At 35.3% G+C, this 16,448-nt stretch overlaps 2 protein-coding genes across 7 annotated transcripts in view; one reads left to right on the top strand and one right to left on the bottom strand.

Moving 5' to 3' along the window:
* Positions 1–9,249, bottom strand: part of LOC113400502 (mitochondrial coenzyme A diphosphatase NUDT8-like) — a 90,700-nt gene extending 81,451 nt beyond the window's left edge. Inside the window, exon 1 of the mRNA XM_064217614.1 lies at positions 9,236–9,249. The gene's annotated coding sequence lies outside the window, so the exon portion shown is untranslated. The remainder of the gene's footprint in view (positions 1–9,235) is intronic.
* Positions 1–16,448, top strand: part of LOC113400310 (NPC intracellular cholesterol transporter 1) — a 60,978-nt gene that overhangs the window by 42,487 nt on the left and 2,043 nt on the right. For 2 of the 6 annotated variants that reach the window (XM_026639836.2, XM_026639834.2), the window contains 16 exons: positions 508–702; positions 1,008–1,289; positions 1,427–1,613; positions 1,687–1,852; positions 2,232–2,493; positions 2,668–2,869; positions 2,958–3,158; positions 3,241–3,409; positions 3,518–3,740; positions 3,935–4,072; positions 4,253–4,459; positions 4,959–5,233; positions 5,321–5,416; positions 5,521–5,715; positions 6,122–6,209; positions 11,726–14,566. In XM_026639836.2, the coding sequence (XP_026495621.2) occupies positions 508–702; positions 1,008–1,289; positions 1,427–1,613; positions 1,687–1,852; positions 2,232–2,493; positions 2,668–2,869; positions 2,958–3,158; positions 3,241–3,409; positions 3,518–3,740; positions 3,935–4,072; positions 4,253–4,459; positions 4,959–5,233; positions 5,321–5,416; positions 5,521–5,715; positions 6,122–6,209; positions 11,726–11,856 (3,017 nt within the window). In that variant the 3' untranslated portion in view covers positions 11,857–14,566. Of the gene's footprint in view, positions 1–507; positions 703–1,007; positions 1,290–1,426; positions 1,614–1,686; positions 1,853–2,231; positions 2,494–2,667; positions 2,870–2,957; positions 3,159–3,240; positions 3,410–3,517; positions 3,741–3,934; positions 4,073–4,252; positions 4,460–4,958; positions 5,234–5,320; positions 5,417–5,520; positions 5,716–6,121; positions 6,210–11,725; positions 14,567–14,935; positions 14,963–16,448 lie in introns of those variants that run through there. The other 4 variants (XM_026639835.2, XM_064217610.1, XM_026639837.2 and 1 more) reach the window with 4 other exon arrangements.

Below are 16,448 nucleotides of genomic sequence, written 5' to 3'. Positions count from 1 at the left end.
ATGATGTTGGTAATCGTTAATGGTCACCTCCACCAATGATCACAGTATATACATGCCACCTTTTTAAAGTGTAGTCCGACCATTTCCTGGTTAATTGTGTATGCTTTACTGCCATTATTACATAAATGGTATAATTTAATCTATAGTATTAAATACATAAACAAAAACTAATGGGTTCGTTGTTGTGGTGCACTAATCATAATTTTTACACAAATGGTATTAAGAAATTGCATGCAATTATTATTTTCTTTACTTAAATCCTTATGGCATATATTAACTGCATGGTGATATATTATGATATAGGTTTTATTGTATATGCAATATTCAAGTATAATTTGTTTTCATATAGAAAATATGTACATACATATAGTGTTTGGTTTATTGGTGTAATTTTGATTTTTTTTTTTTTGTGTTTGACATGTTAGGATGAGATTTGAGTTTTTGTAGTATTTTTTTTTTCAATGATGCTTATATACCTTGATATTAATGTATCATATTTGCAAACAGGCGTTGCTTCAGAAAACAATCAGGAAATGGCTACCAATCCCACGTCAGTTGGTTGGTCTGCAGATCAGCCGGATGGTGCTGACGACGCCACTTTCTTTGAGAAACTAGGCGCAGAGACTGAGACTAAATTGGAGGATTTCTTCCAGTGGTGGGGTTGTTTGATGGCGTCGAAACCATGGATTGTCCTATTCCTGGGTAAGTTTTAAAAGACAAATATTATTTACATCGACTTGTAATATTAAATGGACTGCCATGATCTAAAATGTCCTTGAGAACATACTTTCCATATTATTCTCGTAAATCATATCTATGGAAGATTTACTAACTCTGTGTAATATGCTTTTACTGTTTGTTAAACTTAAATGTTTAATTTATAAATTTAAAATGTTATGGTAATTTTAGTTGGAATATGTTGTCGTTGCGATTGAACTAAGAATGGTTGAATCAATATTTACGATATTTTACGGGCGGATATTTGTTATATTTTCTGTTATTTTCAGGTCTTTGTGTAATTGTCGCACTCGGCCACGGTATAAGGTACATGCAAGTGACTACCAATCCGGTGGAACTGTGGGCAGCTCCGAACTCCCGTTCCCGTCTCGAGAAGAAGTACTTCGACTCTCACTTCGAGCCTTTCTACAGGACTGAGATGTTGATCATCAGCTCGAAGGGCCTGCCCGATATAGAGTATAAGTCGCCGAACGGTAACGTCATGTCGTTCGGTCCAGTATTTAACTCCACTTTCCTTTTGAAAGTCCTCGATTTGCAAAATAGGATTATGGGTGAGTAAATATTTTATGTGGTTTAAAAAAAGTGATTAATGTTTAATATACACTATATTCTCTGTACCAGTACAGTACGAGTGGTCCATTCTTATGTCCCACGCCTTGACTTGAATGTCCGTTTCCAATTTTTCCAGCACTGGGCAACACGAGCCGCATCGAGGACATTTGCTTCGCGCCGATGTCATCCCCCTTCAGCGGGCCCGTGACGGCCGACAACTGCGCCGTGCAGTCCGTGTGGGGGTGGTGGGAGAACGACCCGGACCAGGTCACCGACTACCTCGACGACAACCAGTACCTCGAGAAGATTCTCTCCTGCTCCAAGTGAGTACAGCGTGCCACGCTCGCGGCGCCGCCGTCGGCGTGGCACTCCCCCCTGACCCCCCGGCCGTGGCAGGAACCCGTACAGCTGCCTGTCGGTGTGGGGCGGGCCCGTGCTGCCGGGCGTGGCGCTGGGCGGCTTCCTGTCGCCGGCCGAGCCGCTCTCCAAGACTTCGCGCTTCCACCGCGCCACCGCGCTCATCCTCACCTTCCTCGTCAACAACCACCACGACAAGGAGAAGGTATAGACTTATATTATTACTCGAAAGAAATTGAGCTGAATCGATAACATTATCTTCAGAAATTATAAACAATAAAATAGATTTATTAAACTATTACTAAATAATCCTAACGATTTTAATAACAATAAATAAGTAACATTACTCCAAGGATATATTGGATTATAAATACTGTCTGTATTTGAAATTAATATAATTATATAATCGTATAATGATTGATATGTTACCATGCGCCAATGATTATTGTGTTACTATCCAAATTAAAACTGATAAGGTTTCATCCTCATTTATGTTGTTTTTTAATCATATCATAAGTTACTGTTCTTACAAATATTTAAACATATTTTGTATAAATTGTATAAGTAAAATAATATATTTACAGCTGAAACCGGCTCTCGAATGGGAGGAAGAGTATATCAAATTCATGAAAAATTACACTGAAAACGAAATGCCCTCGTATATGGACATCGCTTACAGTTCAGAGAGATCAATCGAGGACGAGTTAGACCGAGAGTCGAAATCAGACGTATCCACCATACTCGTGTCCTACTTCATTATGTTCGCGTACATCACGATATCTCTGGGGAGATTCACCACGTGCTCCAGGCTGCTGATCGACAGCAAGATTACGCTTGGTCTCGGAGGTGAGCCGTTCAATTCTGTTACAAGGGAAAAAATACTGTGTAGTGTATGTATAATTTTGGCGTGTATCGTTTATTGTGACTAAATACTTATTGGATAAATAATTTTAAAAATGTCTACAGAATTGCCATCTATTTTTACTATTTGAAAAATATCTATAACGTGACATGTTACAGGTGTGCTGATCGTGCTGGCGTCCGTGGTGTGTTCCATGGGCATCTTTGGGTTCTGCGGCGTGGCGGCGACGCTCATCATCGTCGAGGTCATCCCGTTCCTGGTGCTGGCGGTGGGAGTGGACAACATCTTCATCCTCGTGCAGACCAGCCAGCGAGAGCCGCGCCGACCGGACGAGACCGTGGCGCAGCACATCGGCAGGACGTGAGTGACTCGCTCCAGCTTCGCCCCGAACCTCCCCTAGTAAAAATCGAGATATCGTTTGGCATAAAACGCGTGCGCGGCGCTCCAGGCTGGGGCAGGTGGGCCCGTCGATGTTCCTGACGTCGGTGTCGGAGTCGGTGTGCTTCTTCCTGGGCGCGCTGAGCGACATGCCGGCCGTGCGCGCCTTCGCGCTGTACGCCGGCGCCGCGCTGCTCGTGGACTTCCTGCTGCAGGTCACGTGCTTCGTGGCGCTGCTGGCGCTGGACACGCGGCGCCAGAACGACAACAGGTAGGCCGCTCGGGCTCGGGCGTCGCGAAGTGAGGTGGAGCGGAGTGGCGGAGTGGCAGAGTACTGACCGGGCGCGGCGCAGGTTCGACGTGCTGTGCTGCGCGGCGGGCACCAAGGCGGACGGCGCGGCGGCGGGCGAGGGCGCGCTGTTCAACCTGTTCCGCTACGTGTACGTGCCCTTCCTCATGAAGCGCGAGGTGCGCGCCTCCGTCATGATCATCTTCTTCGCCTGGCTCTGCTCGTCCGTCGCGGTGAGTGTCGTTTCGACTCTACCTCAAAGATTTCATTGACAGTGTCGTCTTGGAAACGGAGTGTTACACTTGTGGTGGTGTGGTCGTTAATTTAAATGGATTTTTTAGGTGGCTCCACACATAGACATAGGTCTCGACCAGGAGCTCTCCATGCCGCACGACAGCTTCCAACTGAAGTACTTCAAACATTTGAACCAATACTTAAATATTGGCCCGCCGGTGTACTTCGTTGTGATGGATGGATTAGATTATTCAGACCGAGACGTCCAGAATATGGTCTGCGGAACCAGATACTGTAGAACTGACAGTATTGCAATGCAACTGTATTCTGGTGAGTATGTTATATGTATTTAATTGATTATTTAAAATTTGTTTTCTATATACATATTTATAATATTCTTCAAGTAACATGGTTATAAAATGTCATATATAATGATAGAATTTTTCTATTTTATCAATTTAAAATTAACTAGTTACAAACTGTAATATTAATTAATAATATAAGTAAAATAATTTTAATTTCAGCGTACCGTACACCGAACCTAACGTACATCGCTCAGCCACCGAACTCGTGGCTGGACGACTTCTTCGACTGGGCCGCATCGTCAGCCTGCTGCAAGTACTTCCCCTCAAACAGCAGCTTCTGTCCTAACGATTACTCAAGTAAGTCTTCAGGATAATATGGTAAATAATGTTTTAACTTATTTATATTGTACGTGTGTTTCATCACATCGCAATAGTATTGTCTCCCTTATTTAAAAAAAAAACAATATATAATCAAAATAATTGAGGGGGGGAGAGCTTAAACTTTATAACATTGTCTAATTACGCTTCGTCCCGCAGCGTCTCCACCGTGCCTCAAGTGCGCCATCCCGCTGGAGGGCCCGGAGCAGCGGCCCAGCTCCACCGACTTCCAGCACTACGTGCCCTTCTTCCTGCAAGACAACCCCGGGTTCTCCTGCGCCAAGGGCGGCCACGCCGCTTACTCGCACGCCGTCAACTATGTCAACAACCGCACGCACACCCGCATCGGCGCCACGTACTATCAGGGTATGCCATGCGAATACGCTACACTACTACTGATGATCCTGAGTTGCTTCGGGAAACCTATACATTTGATAGCTACAGTTTCATAGTCAGGTTAAATGCTTCTTTCAGTGGGTTGATGTCGTCCGGGTGATTTTGGTTACGGCTATCGAATCCAATATCATGGAAAACCAACCCAACTACACAGACATATTATACGGCACAAGTGTGCGCGCAAACAAAGCTGCACTCTATTCCGTCACTCTCATAATCCGATGGGGCGGCAAATCCGACATTGCCGGAAAGAGTTCGAGCGCAGAACTAACAGCTTTTCGTGCTTTTCGAGGCACGGGACTCCGAGCTGGTACTGATAATTTTTTGACTGAAAAACTCAATAACTATCGGTTCGACGTTTGAACTTAGAGCCTCGGTATCTGTGGCCTTATAAAAAGCCACTAGACCATCGAGGCGGGCTCGGTGGGATACAGACGATATAACCCGATCTCTCGGGCGTCTCGCACAGGCTACCACACGGTGCTGAAGACGAGCGCGGACTACTACTCGGCGCTGCGCGCGGCGCGCTCGGTGGCCGCCAACCTCAGCGAGACGCTCAACCGGAACCTGCGCGAGGCCGGCAAGAACTCCACCGTCAACGTCTTCCCCTACTCCGTCTTCTACGTCTTCTACGAGCAGTACCTCACCATGTGGCCCGACACGCTCAAGTCGATGGGCATCTCCGTGCTCTCCATCTTCATCGTCACCTTCATTCTGATGGGCTTCGACCTCTTCTCCGCTCTGGTGAGTCTTCGCAGCTTCGCACCCCGACGTGAAGTTCGAACTTGACCAGTCTAGGACGTCTGTGAATCGTTCGATGCCCTTTTCCAGGTCGTCGTCATTACGATCACGATGATCGTCGTCAACCTCGGCGGTCTCATGTACTGGTGGGGTATCAGTCTCAACGCCGTGTCGCTGGTTAATTTGGTAAGTAGAGCAATAGACTCGGGACCCAGGGCCGGATTCAGGGAGGGCAACTAAATCCGGCTCCCTCGGGCCCGGGTAACGGAGTAACGGCGGCCGTCCCGCAGGTGATGGCGGTGGGCATCGCGGTGGAGTTCTGCTCGCACCTGGTGCACTCGTTCAGCGTGTCGGGCGGCGGCGGGCGCGTGGCGCGCGCGTCGCACGCGCTGGCCACCATGGGCTCGTCCGTGCTGTCCGGCATCACGCTCACCAAGTTCGGCGGCATCATCGTGCTCGGCACCGCCAACAGCCAGATTTTCCAGGTTCCTTTCATTCATTTCCTTTGAATAAATACTTTCGATATTGCACGTGAGGTGGTTGGCGTTCACGTGATTGCCGACCTCCTCCATTGTATTTTAAATAAGCGTAGGGCACTAAAGTACGGCACCGAAAAAAGTTTTACGGCCAACGTCTGTGTGTTTATCTGACGTTTACTTTTTTCGGGAATATTTTTCCCACACCAAACAAATTAGTTTTGTACAGAAGAACGAAAAATATTTATTGCGTTAATATTTATTCTGTGTGTGAATTAAAGTGGTAATATTTATTCTGACAGAATCACATAGTCGCAAAAGGAATTCTTATAAATCTTGATAATACAAAAAAAATAATACATTAAAACCAAGTACTAATCTAAAATAAAATATAATTGAATTGTTACTCTTCTAGGTGTTCTACTTCCGCATGTACTTGGGCATCGTGTTGTTCGGCGCGGCTCACGGTCTGATATTCCTGCCCGTCATGCTCAGTTATATCGGTAAGTAAATACTTTTATAAAAATACGTTTCATTACAACTTGTAGACAGTTTTAACAATCTTTTCAAAAAACAGGTTCCAAATTTCAAATGGATTATTTTCAATTCGATTATAACAGGTTCACATATGTCGATAAGAGTGGATCAATTAGAATTTGAATCGTCTGTAAATATTTTTAATCGATTTGAAGCAGCAAATATCAATGTAAAAATAGTGATATTTCAACTTATATCGATTCAATTCGAATTCGAGCGAGCACAAAATGTCAATAAAGTTTACTAGTGAGATAATTTCTCAATTCATAATAATCATTGAAAAAAACCGAACCGTGAGAGCTTATTTATCAACTAATGTTGGTCAACTAAAATCGAACTATGTGAACTTTCTGTAAGATTACAGTGGAATTAGACAAAATTCATTCTAAAATAGGCCAAGAGATCTCTAACTTTGAACAATATATTGGTATTTTACAGGAAAGTAATAAAATAAAAATTATTGTTGAAAATAATTTTCACTTAAGAACAACAACTGTCTACGTCATCATCCATCCATGATCACGTGTCATATCGATTACGACGTAGGTATAACCCGTAACGAGATCTCAAGTTATACCTATAACGTATAAGTTGACGAAAACGCAGCATTTGCTGACGGTACCCACGTGTCCATAGCGAATGCGGCAACAGAACGCATTCCGCTCGGGTCTCAAATAACAATATTTTTTTTTCAAACAAATTAGACAATCCTTACTGAAGAGGTAACTTGTTTAAACCCACAGTCTAGCCAAGATAATATTTAAAAAGGAACTCCGATGCTTTAACTTTTCTGATACATTTGTAAAAATTGCAATGAATTGGAATATTCAAATATTCGTGAGCTAGTACAGCTTTTACACATTCATTTTTGGTGTTCAGTTCTATCCTAGTGTCAGTTAGGTAGGTTGAGTTGTAAGGTGATTTTTGAAAATAAATATTTCAACCTGAACATTATTTTGTTTTGTCAGATGCTTTTTTTGTAAGGTGCTCGTCAATTTCATTGAATTAAAAAAAAATATATATAAATTGACTTTAGGAATTTTTATTCGTTTAAATTATTTTTCAAGAATACTGTAATTAACGTTTTTTTCATGATATCATGTATCAATACATAGAGTAAGTATTGATACATGATATCATTAAAAAAATCAAATAACCTACCTACACTGGCACAAAATGCGTGCATATTTGAATCATTATAGTTAATGTAAAAAATAAACAGTATGGACATATACACACACACACAATTAAATACGTACAGATTAAAAATATTTTTTATATTTCATAAAACGCAACGTTGTTCTACAATTTTGTAGAGCAGGCGAGCAGAATTCTCGACTAATAGTTTTATAGAAGTTTTATAGAACTTGGATTAATAATTATCATGGCAACTACATGTTTTCAACCAGATGGATAAATATCAGAAATTTAATAAATTAGAATTTTAAGCATAAACGAAATTGTCGATAGAACATTTAGTCAACGATTTATTATGGTAAAGATTTAGCGCAACAAAAATCTAATAATAATACCTAATTTTATAATAGTACACCCGTCCAAAGGTAGATCAGATTTTGGTTTACGACTGGGTTTATAATAGGATACACAAAAATATATGGAAACGTCGAGGGGTATCTGATATGTCAGGTGAAGATTGATATTGGATGATGATATAGACAATAAGTTCATTTTTAAACGATTAAACAACTAATTAATTTTAAATTTTGATTGAGTAACATAATGTTGGTCAAACTAAAATGAAATTAGAAATCGCTCGACAATTCTTGAATGGATTTTGTTTAAACCGTGAAGTCGTGATTGCCACGACGAACATTATCATATATTATGATAAACAGATAATATTTTTCAATTATGAGAGTTATGCTCACCTGTTATTTTTGTTCATTGTATTCTTTCGACTTGCATCATTTCCTAGTTCCGGCATGATCTTTTTCAGTTTAAAGTTGATTTTATGCACATTTTTATTTTTGCTTCTTTGTATATTGGACCTTTTTTAAATTAAGATGAAAATTAACATACATGTTCCATATAATTATAAATTGTACGAAAATTTATATAATTATAGAACTTATCGAATGTTTAAATTATTGCATAATGTACAATTTGTAAATATATGCTTTCATATAAAATGTATGTGGCATGTTACAAGTCTTATTTTGTGATTGTCTTTAGAATATAACCCAAGCGTTTGCTTAACTAACCAATGAGGTAGGAGGTACATATAATTATATTATATGCACATTTAATTTTATAAAATAACAGTTTCGCCACACTTATTGAATCTAAGTGTCAATATTAATAACATTCACATCAATTCACCTAAAACTTTATTCCTTTAACGATTTTGAAACAATTATTGTAAATTTGAAAATAGAACTACATATATAACGTCACAAAAGAAATATATCTTTCATTTAACGTTGATATATGTTGATGTTTTACAATTGCGATGGTTACGTTTTTATTTTATATTCTGTTAGATTGTTTAATTAATTAATGAAATATAAACCAATAATAATCGCTCGATAACACAGAATAGTACAAAATAATTTGTCTATGTTAAGAGGACTACAAGAGCTAAGTGCCCTTGAGAATCGCACGCACACACTCACAAAATCGACAAAAACGGCAAGCCCGTGAACTAAGGGTTAAGCGAGGTAACGAGGTTACGCCCATATATTCTAATAGATGGCGCCAAACCGAGCGGAGTAAGATCAATCATAAATCTCATAAAAAATAGATAGGACAACAGAAAATATTTTATTTCTTTCGATGTTAGTTAACAAATGATTATAAAAGAAACTGATTCAATTAAACTTTTATTTATATTTATATTTTGTATACAATAAAATAGACAGTTAGTTTTAACCTTTTTTTTTATATTATTTATATTATTATGCCACAATTCGTTCTTATACTAAATATTAAAACATACCAATTTTTAACATTTTATAAAAGTTTGATAATCTATTTATATAATAAAATCGTAAGTGCTCGAAATCTCTAGTGTAGTAACCGTGGGGTAACATATAGCGTAGTGTTTGTTCGTTTTATTAATATCGGTTCACAAAGAAAAAATATATATTCAATTTAAAAAAAAAACCATCTAAATATTTACTAGAAAAAAATGTCGACAAGTCGATTTGGTTGAATCATTGGTTAACTAGGTTTATTTATTAAAATCTTTTATTTTATTTCACTTGTATGTATGAATGTATGTACGTATGTCCTGGAATCTTGCAATCAATATTACACCCACTTCCATTGAAGCTATGGAGCTGAAAGTTGGCACACATATTTAGTCTCGATGACAATCCACGATTCATGAATTGCTTCCATATTCAATCCAATATGGCGGACGTTACTAAAAATTAAAATTTTTGAATTACGTACAAATGACACTTCTAAATATTCTAGTTCTCTGGTTCACAACAATTACTTTTTTTTTGTTACGACTTTTCTTTTTTTTTTATTATTAAAATTAGTAGTAATCGATAAAATTAAACTCTTACGCAATATAAATAGCTTCCGTGTTATTGTTTTCGACTTTCTTTATTCTGTAAAAAATAAATATATGTTAGTAATTATATTTTTATTAATTATAAAAGTATGTATTTAAAAAATATGTATCTAAATATGACCCATAGTACTTTTAATGAGAAATATCAAATTGCTTCGAGTTCATGGGGATCGAATGTAGTCATTCTCAATTGATTTTTTCCTTACTTTCACCAAATACTCTATCATAATATTTGAAGAACGGCTCGAAAAATCTGATTCTATGCGAACTGATTGCACATTTTTTCTAATAGATGTTTTCAATATCATAATTTATAAAAAAATATATATGTTTACTAATAAAATACTCTTACCGTTTTTTAGTTTTCCTCTCGCGTTTCACTTTATTTCCCATATTTACACAATTAAAATTTATATCAAGTAATATAATAAAAAACAAATGCCTAATTACTGCTAAACTATTTTAACTTAATATATTTATTTACAAGGAAGAATAATATTTATTATAAGAAAACATGAAACAATGAATTTACAATTAAAATTACAAAAAAATATCTCGTAACGTAATGATGCGGCGAAAAGATCGACACGTCTGTATAGCATCAGGCCTCGGCCGGCAATGTCTGTACACGGCGTTTACGCACACATGCGTATGCATATTGTTCGAAAATAAAAATATCTGGTTTTAAAAATATCTATTGATTTTACTTAAAAAGTGACATAGAGGTAAAGTAGTATATTGCTTGTACAATAATCTGACAAAAAACCAGAATTATTGAATGTATATAAGTATAGTTATTATTTGTTAAAAGATTTTTTTAGAGGTAACTTTGTGATTTTTTTCTTTCGTACCAAATTAATTACATCATGTTTTCAAAATAACAAATAACTAGCATGTATCCTGAAGATTATCATATCATTTTTTCATTTGGTTTACTGCATTGGATCATATACTTTTTTGCATTATAAAACTTACATTTAGCTCATGTAGTCCCCTTAAATGAAAACATTTTGTATCTGTGTCTGTAAATAAAATTATTTACATTTAGAAATTAATTTGTGATATAGCTATCAGAAAACAAAAACTTGTATTAAACAAGTTCGAGAAAGGTAGGTTATAACACATTTTAACTTATATGTCTGTTGTAAAGATTCCTTTGCCTTATTTTATTGTGAAAAAATGTGTGTGAAACCCCAATATTATATAAAGCTTGATATATTCGGTGACACTCTATATGATTATTATTTATGCTAATGATTATATGTGTATTTTATACAGCTTATATCTATTGTTGCTTTGCACTTTATTTTTTGATCATTTGTGTAATACAATTATATTTATTCTGTTTCTGCTGGTCTGTAGTTTTTCATTATAGTAATTTGATGTTTGTATAGTTAGAAATATTTTTAACCAAAACTAAGGAAGTGGTGTAATATTACAATTAATCTGTCAAATCGTTTGAGAAATGAACGCCCAAACGATCAATTTGTATTGTATTTGTAGTAAGTGGTCACCGTTTTCATAAACATTGCTTTGGTCACTCGATCGTAACTCAACAATGTAACGTCTACTGAGCTATATTATTTGATACAACACTAGGACAGCAAACCGCAGCATTTATTTAAAGAAATTCTAGTAAAGCAGATTTTCAGGGTCATAATCGAATTTGAGGCATTCATGTCTTGAGTGTTGTATTTATACACCACTTTAGAGTCGTTATTTTACAAGATCAAATTATATGTAAATCTACCACACTAGTTAAGAATGTTGATTTTATCGAGGAGAACCGGTAAGAAACTCTGGAATTACTCTTTTTGACGAATTAAATTATATGTAATTTAACTTCAACTATGAGGCTATAATCTAGTAAGCAATGCTGTGGTTGCTCCCCACGTGTGGGCGGGAGCGGAAGGCAGTGAGGTGACACGTATGTAATTGCAGGGTCGCCGGTCAACAAGCAGAAGCTGGCGCGGCAGTTGCTGCGCGGCAAGGAGGCGGTCGCGGAGACGTCGCTCACGCGAGTAAGCGCGCCAACACACCGACACTATAACTTTGACACGCTACTCGCGTGAACGCTTGCACGCACGAGACTGGACCTTCACGTCCGGGGACTTTGACTAGACTTTGAATCAGCAAACTTAAAAAATATATCGATACAATCGTTATATTGTAATTATTTTTATCATCGTCAGTTTTGAGCAGCTGTCGATTATTGTACTATTGATTTTATTGTATGTTTAAAAAAAAAAGAGAATCAAGTCAAATGCCCTGTCGATTTAAAAAATCCATTCGATTCAGAGTCGTAATCGGCTGAACCGTTTCCGATTGTCCATTCATTTCGCGTCTCGCTCACTTGTTCGATATTCAATCTAAATCATAATAATGTTGTGGATTTACGATTGATCATTGACATGACGGTTAGGAGGTAGCTTGCACGTTTATCTTTGTACTGCAGAAGTGATGAGTAAGTTATAAGAAATGCGATTTTAACATAAGCTTTGCTACAATCGGTACGTAATGATGTTAAAATTTTGTTTCCTCAATTTGAATGGGACAATAGTGACGTGCAAAGTTCAATCTCGTTTCGATCACTAACTTATCGATATTTTTTATTTGTAAACAAAACTGGTTGAGTGTCACAGCAACATTGCAAAATTATTTAAACAGCTGTCGAACTTAGTCACTTGTGTTTTTGCGACATTTAGCAACTTTCGGTTGTATTTTGAAGTAATATTTAATGATGGAAAGTTGAATTTGTCGCATTGACTTGTACACGGGAATTTGGTACTCCCTTTCTTGATAATAATATTATTAGCATTTATATGTAAAGGAGATTTGCAATCGACTAGATAATGTCGTTGATTTTTATTGAAATTATATAAATAGATGATATACAATGTGAGATTTTTTATTAGAAGATTCGTGTCGCATTGCAATGTTCCTTAAAGGGTTCGGTTCTAACCACTGGTTGGTTAAAGGGACCTGTAGAATATTAATTTTCCTTCAAATTTGCATGTTTCGTATTTCATGTTTAGATGTATATTGACATTAGTCATTCCTAATATTTCGAATTTAATTATTTTGATAATGTTATTTATCGATACATCTGCGTGTACGTCTCTACAATCGCATTTGAACGTAGTAGCGTCGTGTCCTTGTCCTCGAGTTCGCGATGTGTACTTAAATCGATACACCTAAAGGGATGCGCGGATTAATTCGAATATTCATAGTAAATATTATTATATTTGTACGTGGATAAATCGCGTTTCTTCATAATATAGTGCACAAGGCTTTAATTTCGTTGATAATTACGCAAATATAATTTTCATGATTATTATTTTCTGCGCTTCGACGCTTTATTTTCTTTTATATTTACATTCTGTGCTTCATGTTTTTATTTAAATTGTAAGTTATTTGGAAGTATTAAATTATGAAGTATCCGAAATCATATAAAATTATTTTTAATTTATATTATCAATAAGTTCCTTATATTTAAAAATTTTAGATAACAACCAGAACAAAAAACTTATTTAATTAGTGATCAGTAATAGCAAAAGATGTTGAAAAATATTAAAACATTTTACATCCAGTGACGTACTATAATGTATAGTAGGTATAATTTAATGTAACACGCTGTAGGTGAAAATAAAGATAATAAATATTTTTAGAAGATTGTACTTGAAATAATTTTTATATCGGTTTGTTTTTATCGGCCTTGGAGTTAGTCATTTGTTATAATCTCAAAGGCTAATTAATAGAGACAATAAATTTTTAAATTGGAAATTGTCAATAGTTACGTCAAAATGTTTGATTCTTCAGATATATAGAGTGACGTGTTAGTTGACGAGAGATGCGATTTTGGTTAACTACCTTTATATAATGCTAATTCTGTTACTATATAATCTTTTAATTTATATGGCAGCACTAAAACATAAGCTGTCATTTTTGAACCATTGTTATTGCAAAATGTCGTGTAATGTATGCTTAGTATTTTTTTTAAATTATATTCTATTTTGATATCGACCTTTTTAAAGTTGGTAAGTTATAAATTCGAATTATTAAATTTATATATTTAAAATTGGAACAATTGTTTATATGCGAGTTAGACTTTTTGCAATAACAGTGACGAGAAAAAGGGAGAAGATTGTGTATTACGGAATAGTATTATTTGCATTGAATAGTTGTTCGTCAATAATTTTCAAGGTAAGTGAAAGTCTCGTCGCTGGTTGTAAAAGTCCTCTCCGTGAAAACGATTTAATTTAAATGATTATTGTGTTTATTTACTTAACTAACAATGGGAAATGCTAGGTATTAACTTATTTCTTAAAAAAATGGTGTCGGTTTTATTCTTTTTTCTTCATAAACGAAATATAAAGAGGCGCGTATTTTTACAGGTACGCCTTTAAAGACCAAGGAAATTAAGAAAATATAATTATTTATATTGTTTGTAATGTAGCTCTTTTGGTGATTTTACGATTTCTTTTAGTTTAGTCAATGTGATGTTATTTCCAGAGATTTTCTTAGTATTGCCCTCTATGTTCCTATATGATTGTATAGACGATTTGTATTGATATCAAATGAAATATTTTATCGAATTGTCGTAATGAATATGCAAATATAACAATAATTGTAAAAAGATTCGAATGTTTTTTAAAAACTGAATCTCCTACTTAAAGTTAGTACTTAAATAGAGGGAAACGCTTTCATTGTCCAAAGGTTATGGTTTAATTTAATGTTATAACCGATAACTTAATGTATTAGAAATAAATTACGTTTTTTTTTTATTTTCTTTTCGTTTTATTTTTAGTTTAGCACCTTTGCATGGCATGAGCACTACGCTGCTGCCATATCATTGCATGGAACGCTTATTTACAAAATAACACATCTAAACCCGCCATTATATTTAACCGATTATTATTTGTTTTTGTTGAATATTAATACAATTTTGTAATAATAAAATATTTTTGATTACAATTAAGCATTAACGAATGCTATTACTAATTTCACAATGCTTTCTAATTAAATTAAAAATTGAGTGACACGAATATTAATACATTAATAGTAATGGCGGCTTTAAATGTTATCATTTAAAAATTAAGTCAAGGTCCAATGTACAAATTATAAAAAATGTTTTTTCTTTTTTTATAAAAGGATCTGCTCATGGCAAGTGAAAGCAACGTAAGGAATTCATTGTATTAAAGCAAAAGCACTTAGCGTAACATCATACATTTGATCGTCATCACCTTACATTAAATATAATGTATTTTAGATTACCATATTATGTGCAGTTACAGCTTTAGTAGATTAGCAACACTTACAGTTTACAAAACAAGACACATTTCTGTATAGTTAGTGCTTTTGACCAGAAAATAGTAAAATTAAAAAAAAAAACGATTTATAAAGTATAAGAAATATAAATAAATGCTTATATTTAGCATGAAGCTACACGTAGGGATACACGAAACAATAAATTTAAAAAAGTTAAGAGTTAATTGCAGCAGTTGCAAATTTTGAGGACTAAAAAAGTAAGTATTTCTTAAAAAAACCTTTTTATACTTAATATAATCCAAGGATCTTAGGGCTAGACCTATAAACGCTGTTTAGAGGGTGATTCGTTAAACAATGCTATGTCTTCTTCTTTCGTATATCAAATCAGTCAAAACAGAATGAGAGAATGAGAAATCAGTGTTTAAATAAACACACGCGCAGCAACGTTTATAAGTACGGCCGCTAATTTTAGTGAGTTAAGATTTAACAGTGACTTAATTTTTATAAGCTCCTAAACATATTTTACAGAATTCAAAAAAAAAAACAAGCAAATCTGTACATCAATTTTGACAAAGACACTAATTATTTTGACTCTATCTGTTAAACATTAATTAAGAACTTAAAAATTGTGTTAAATTAGCAATAAGATCTGACAAGAAATAATAATTAGTGACTTGTATATGAATGTTATTCAAATTAATATCGTTTTTGTGTATCGCTAACCAGTTCACGAATTTGTCAAATAAGCTTTGGCCAAAATTATTAAAAAAAAAAAAACTTATTTATCATATTTTACAGAGAATATCGAAAATCAATACTTCAATAAATAAAATTAATATTTATGAGTAATTATCATGAATCATAATTCATACTAGTTTTGTTTTTATTAGAACAGGAAGAAAGTTAATAATAAAGCTGGCAGAAACATGGACTTTCTTCAGGAGGAAATATTTATTTTGGTGTCTAGTAATCTGACTTAACAATCGAAGTACTGTAGAACTGTGTGTCCAAAAGTTACTTCCTGTTACATCTGTATATAGAACGAACAGACATGCTCAAAAATGCTAAATGCAGACTTTTTTAAGTATCGTTATTAAAAAAGAGATTATCAAGATATGAGATATAGATTGTCCAAAAAAGTATTTTTTACTGTTCTTGTTTTAATACATTTATAATTTTATACACAATTATATTAAAGTTGGAGGCTAAGCACAGCAGTAGTTAGCAAACATCGTATTTTATGAATTTAGCTCAAAAAACAATACCAACACAATATTTATAAAATCAAATAGAGAAAACGTGTTTAGTCATAAATGTAAAGTTCACTGATATTGCAAATATTTCGTTCAGAAACATATGTGACTCAAATATCTGAACACGAGCTCAACGAACATGC

This window comes from Vanessa tameamea, chromosome 17 (genome assembly GCF_037043105.1).
Source record: "Vanessa tameamea isolate UH-Manoa-2023 chromosome 17, ilVanTame1 primary haplotype, whole genome shotgun sequence".
In the NCBI taxonomy this organism is placed as follows: Eukaryota; Metazoa; Arthropoda; class Insecta; order Lepidoptera; family Nymphalidae; genus Vanessa; species Vanessa tameamea.
The sequence above is the reverse complement of the archived record's forward strand: the minus strand, read 5'-3'. Positions and strand labels throughout refer to the sequence as shown.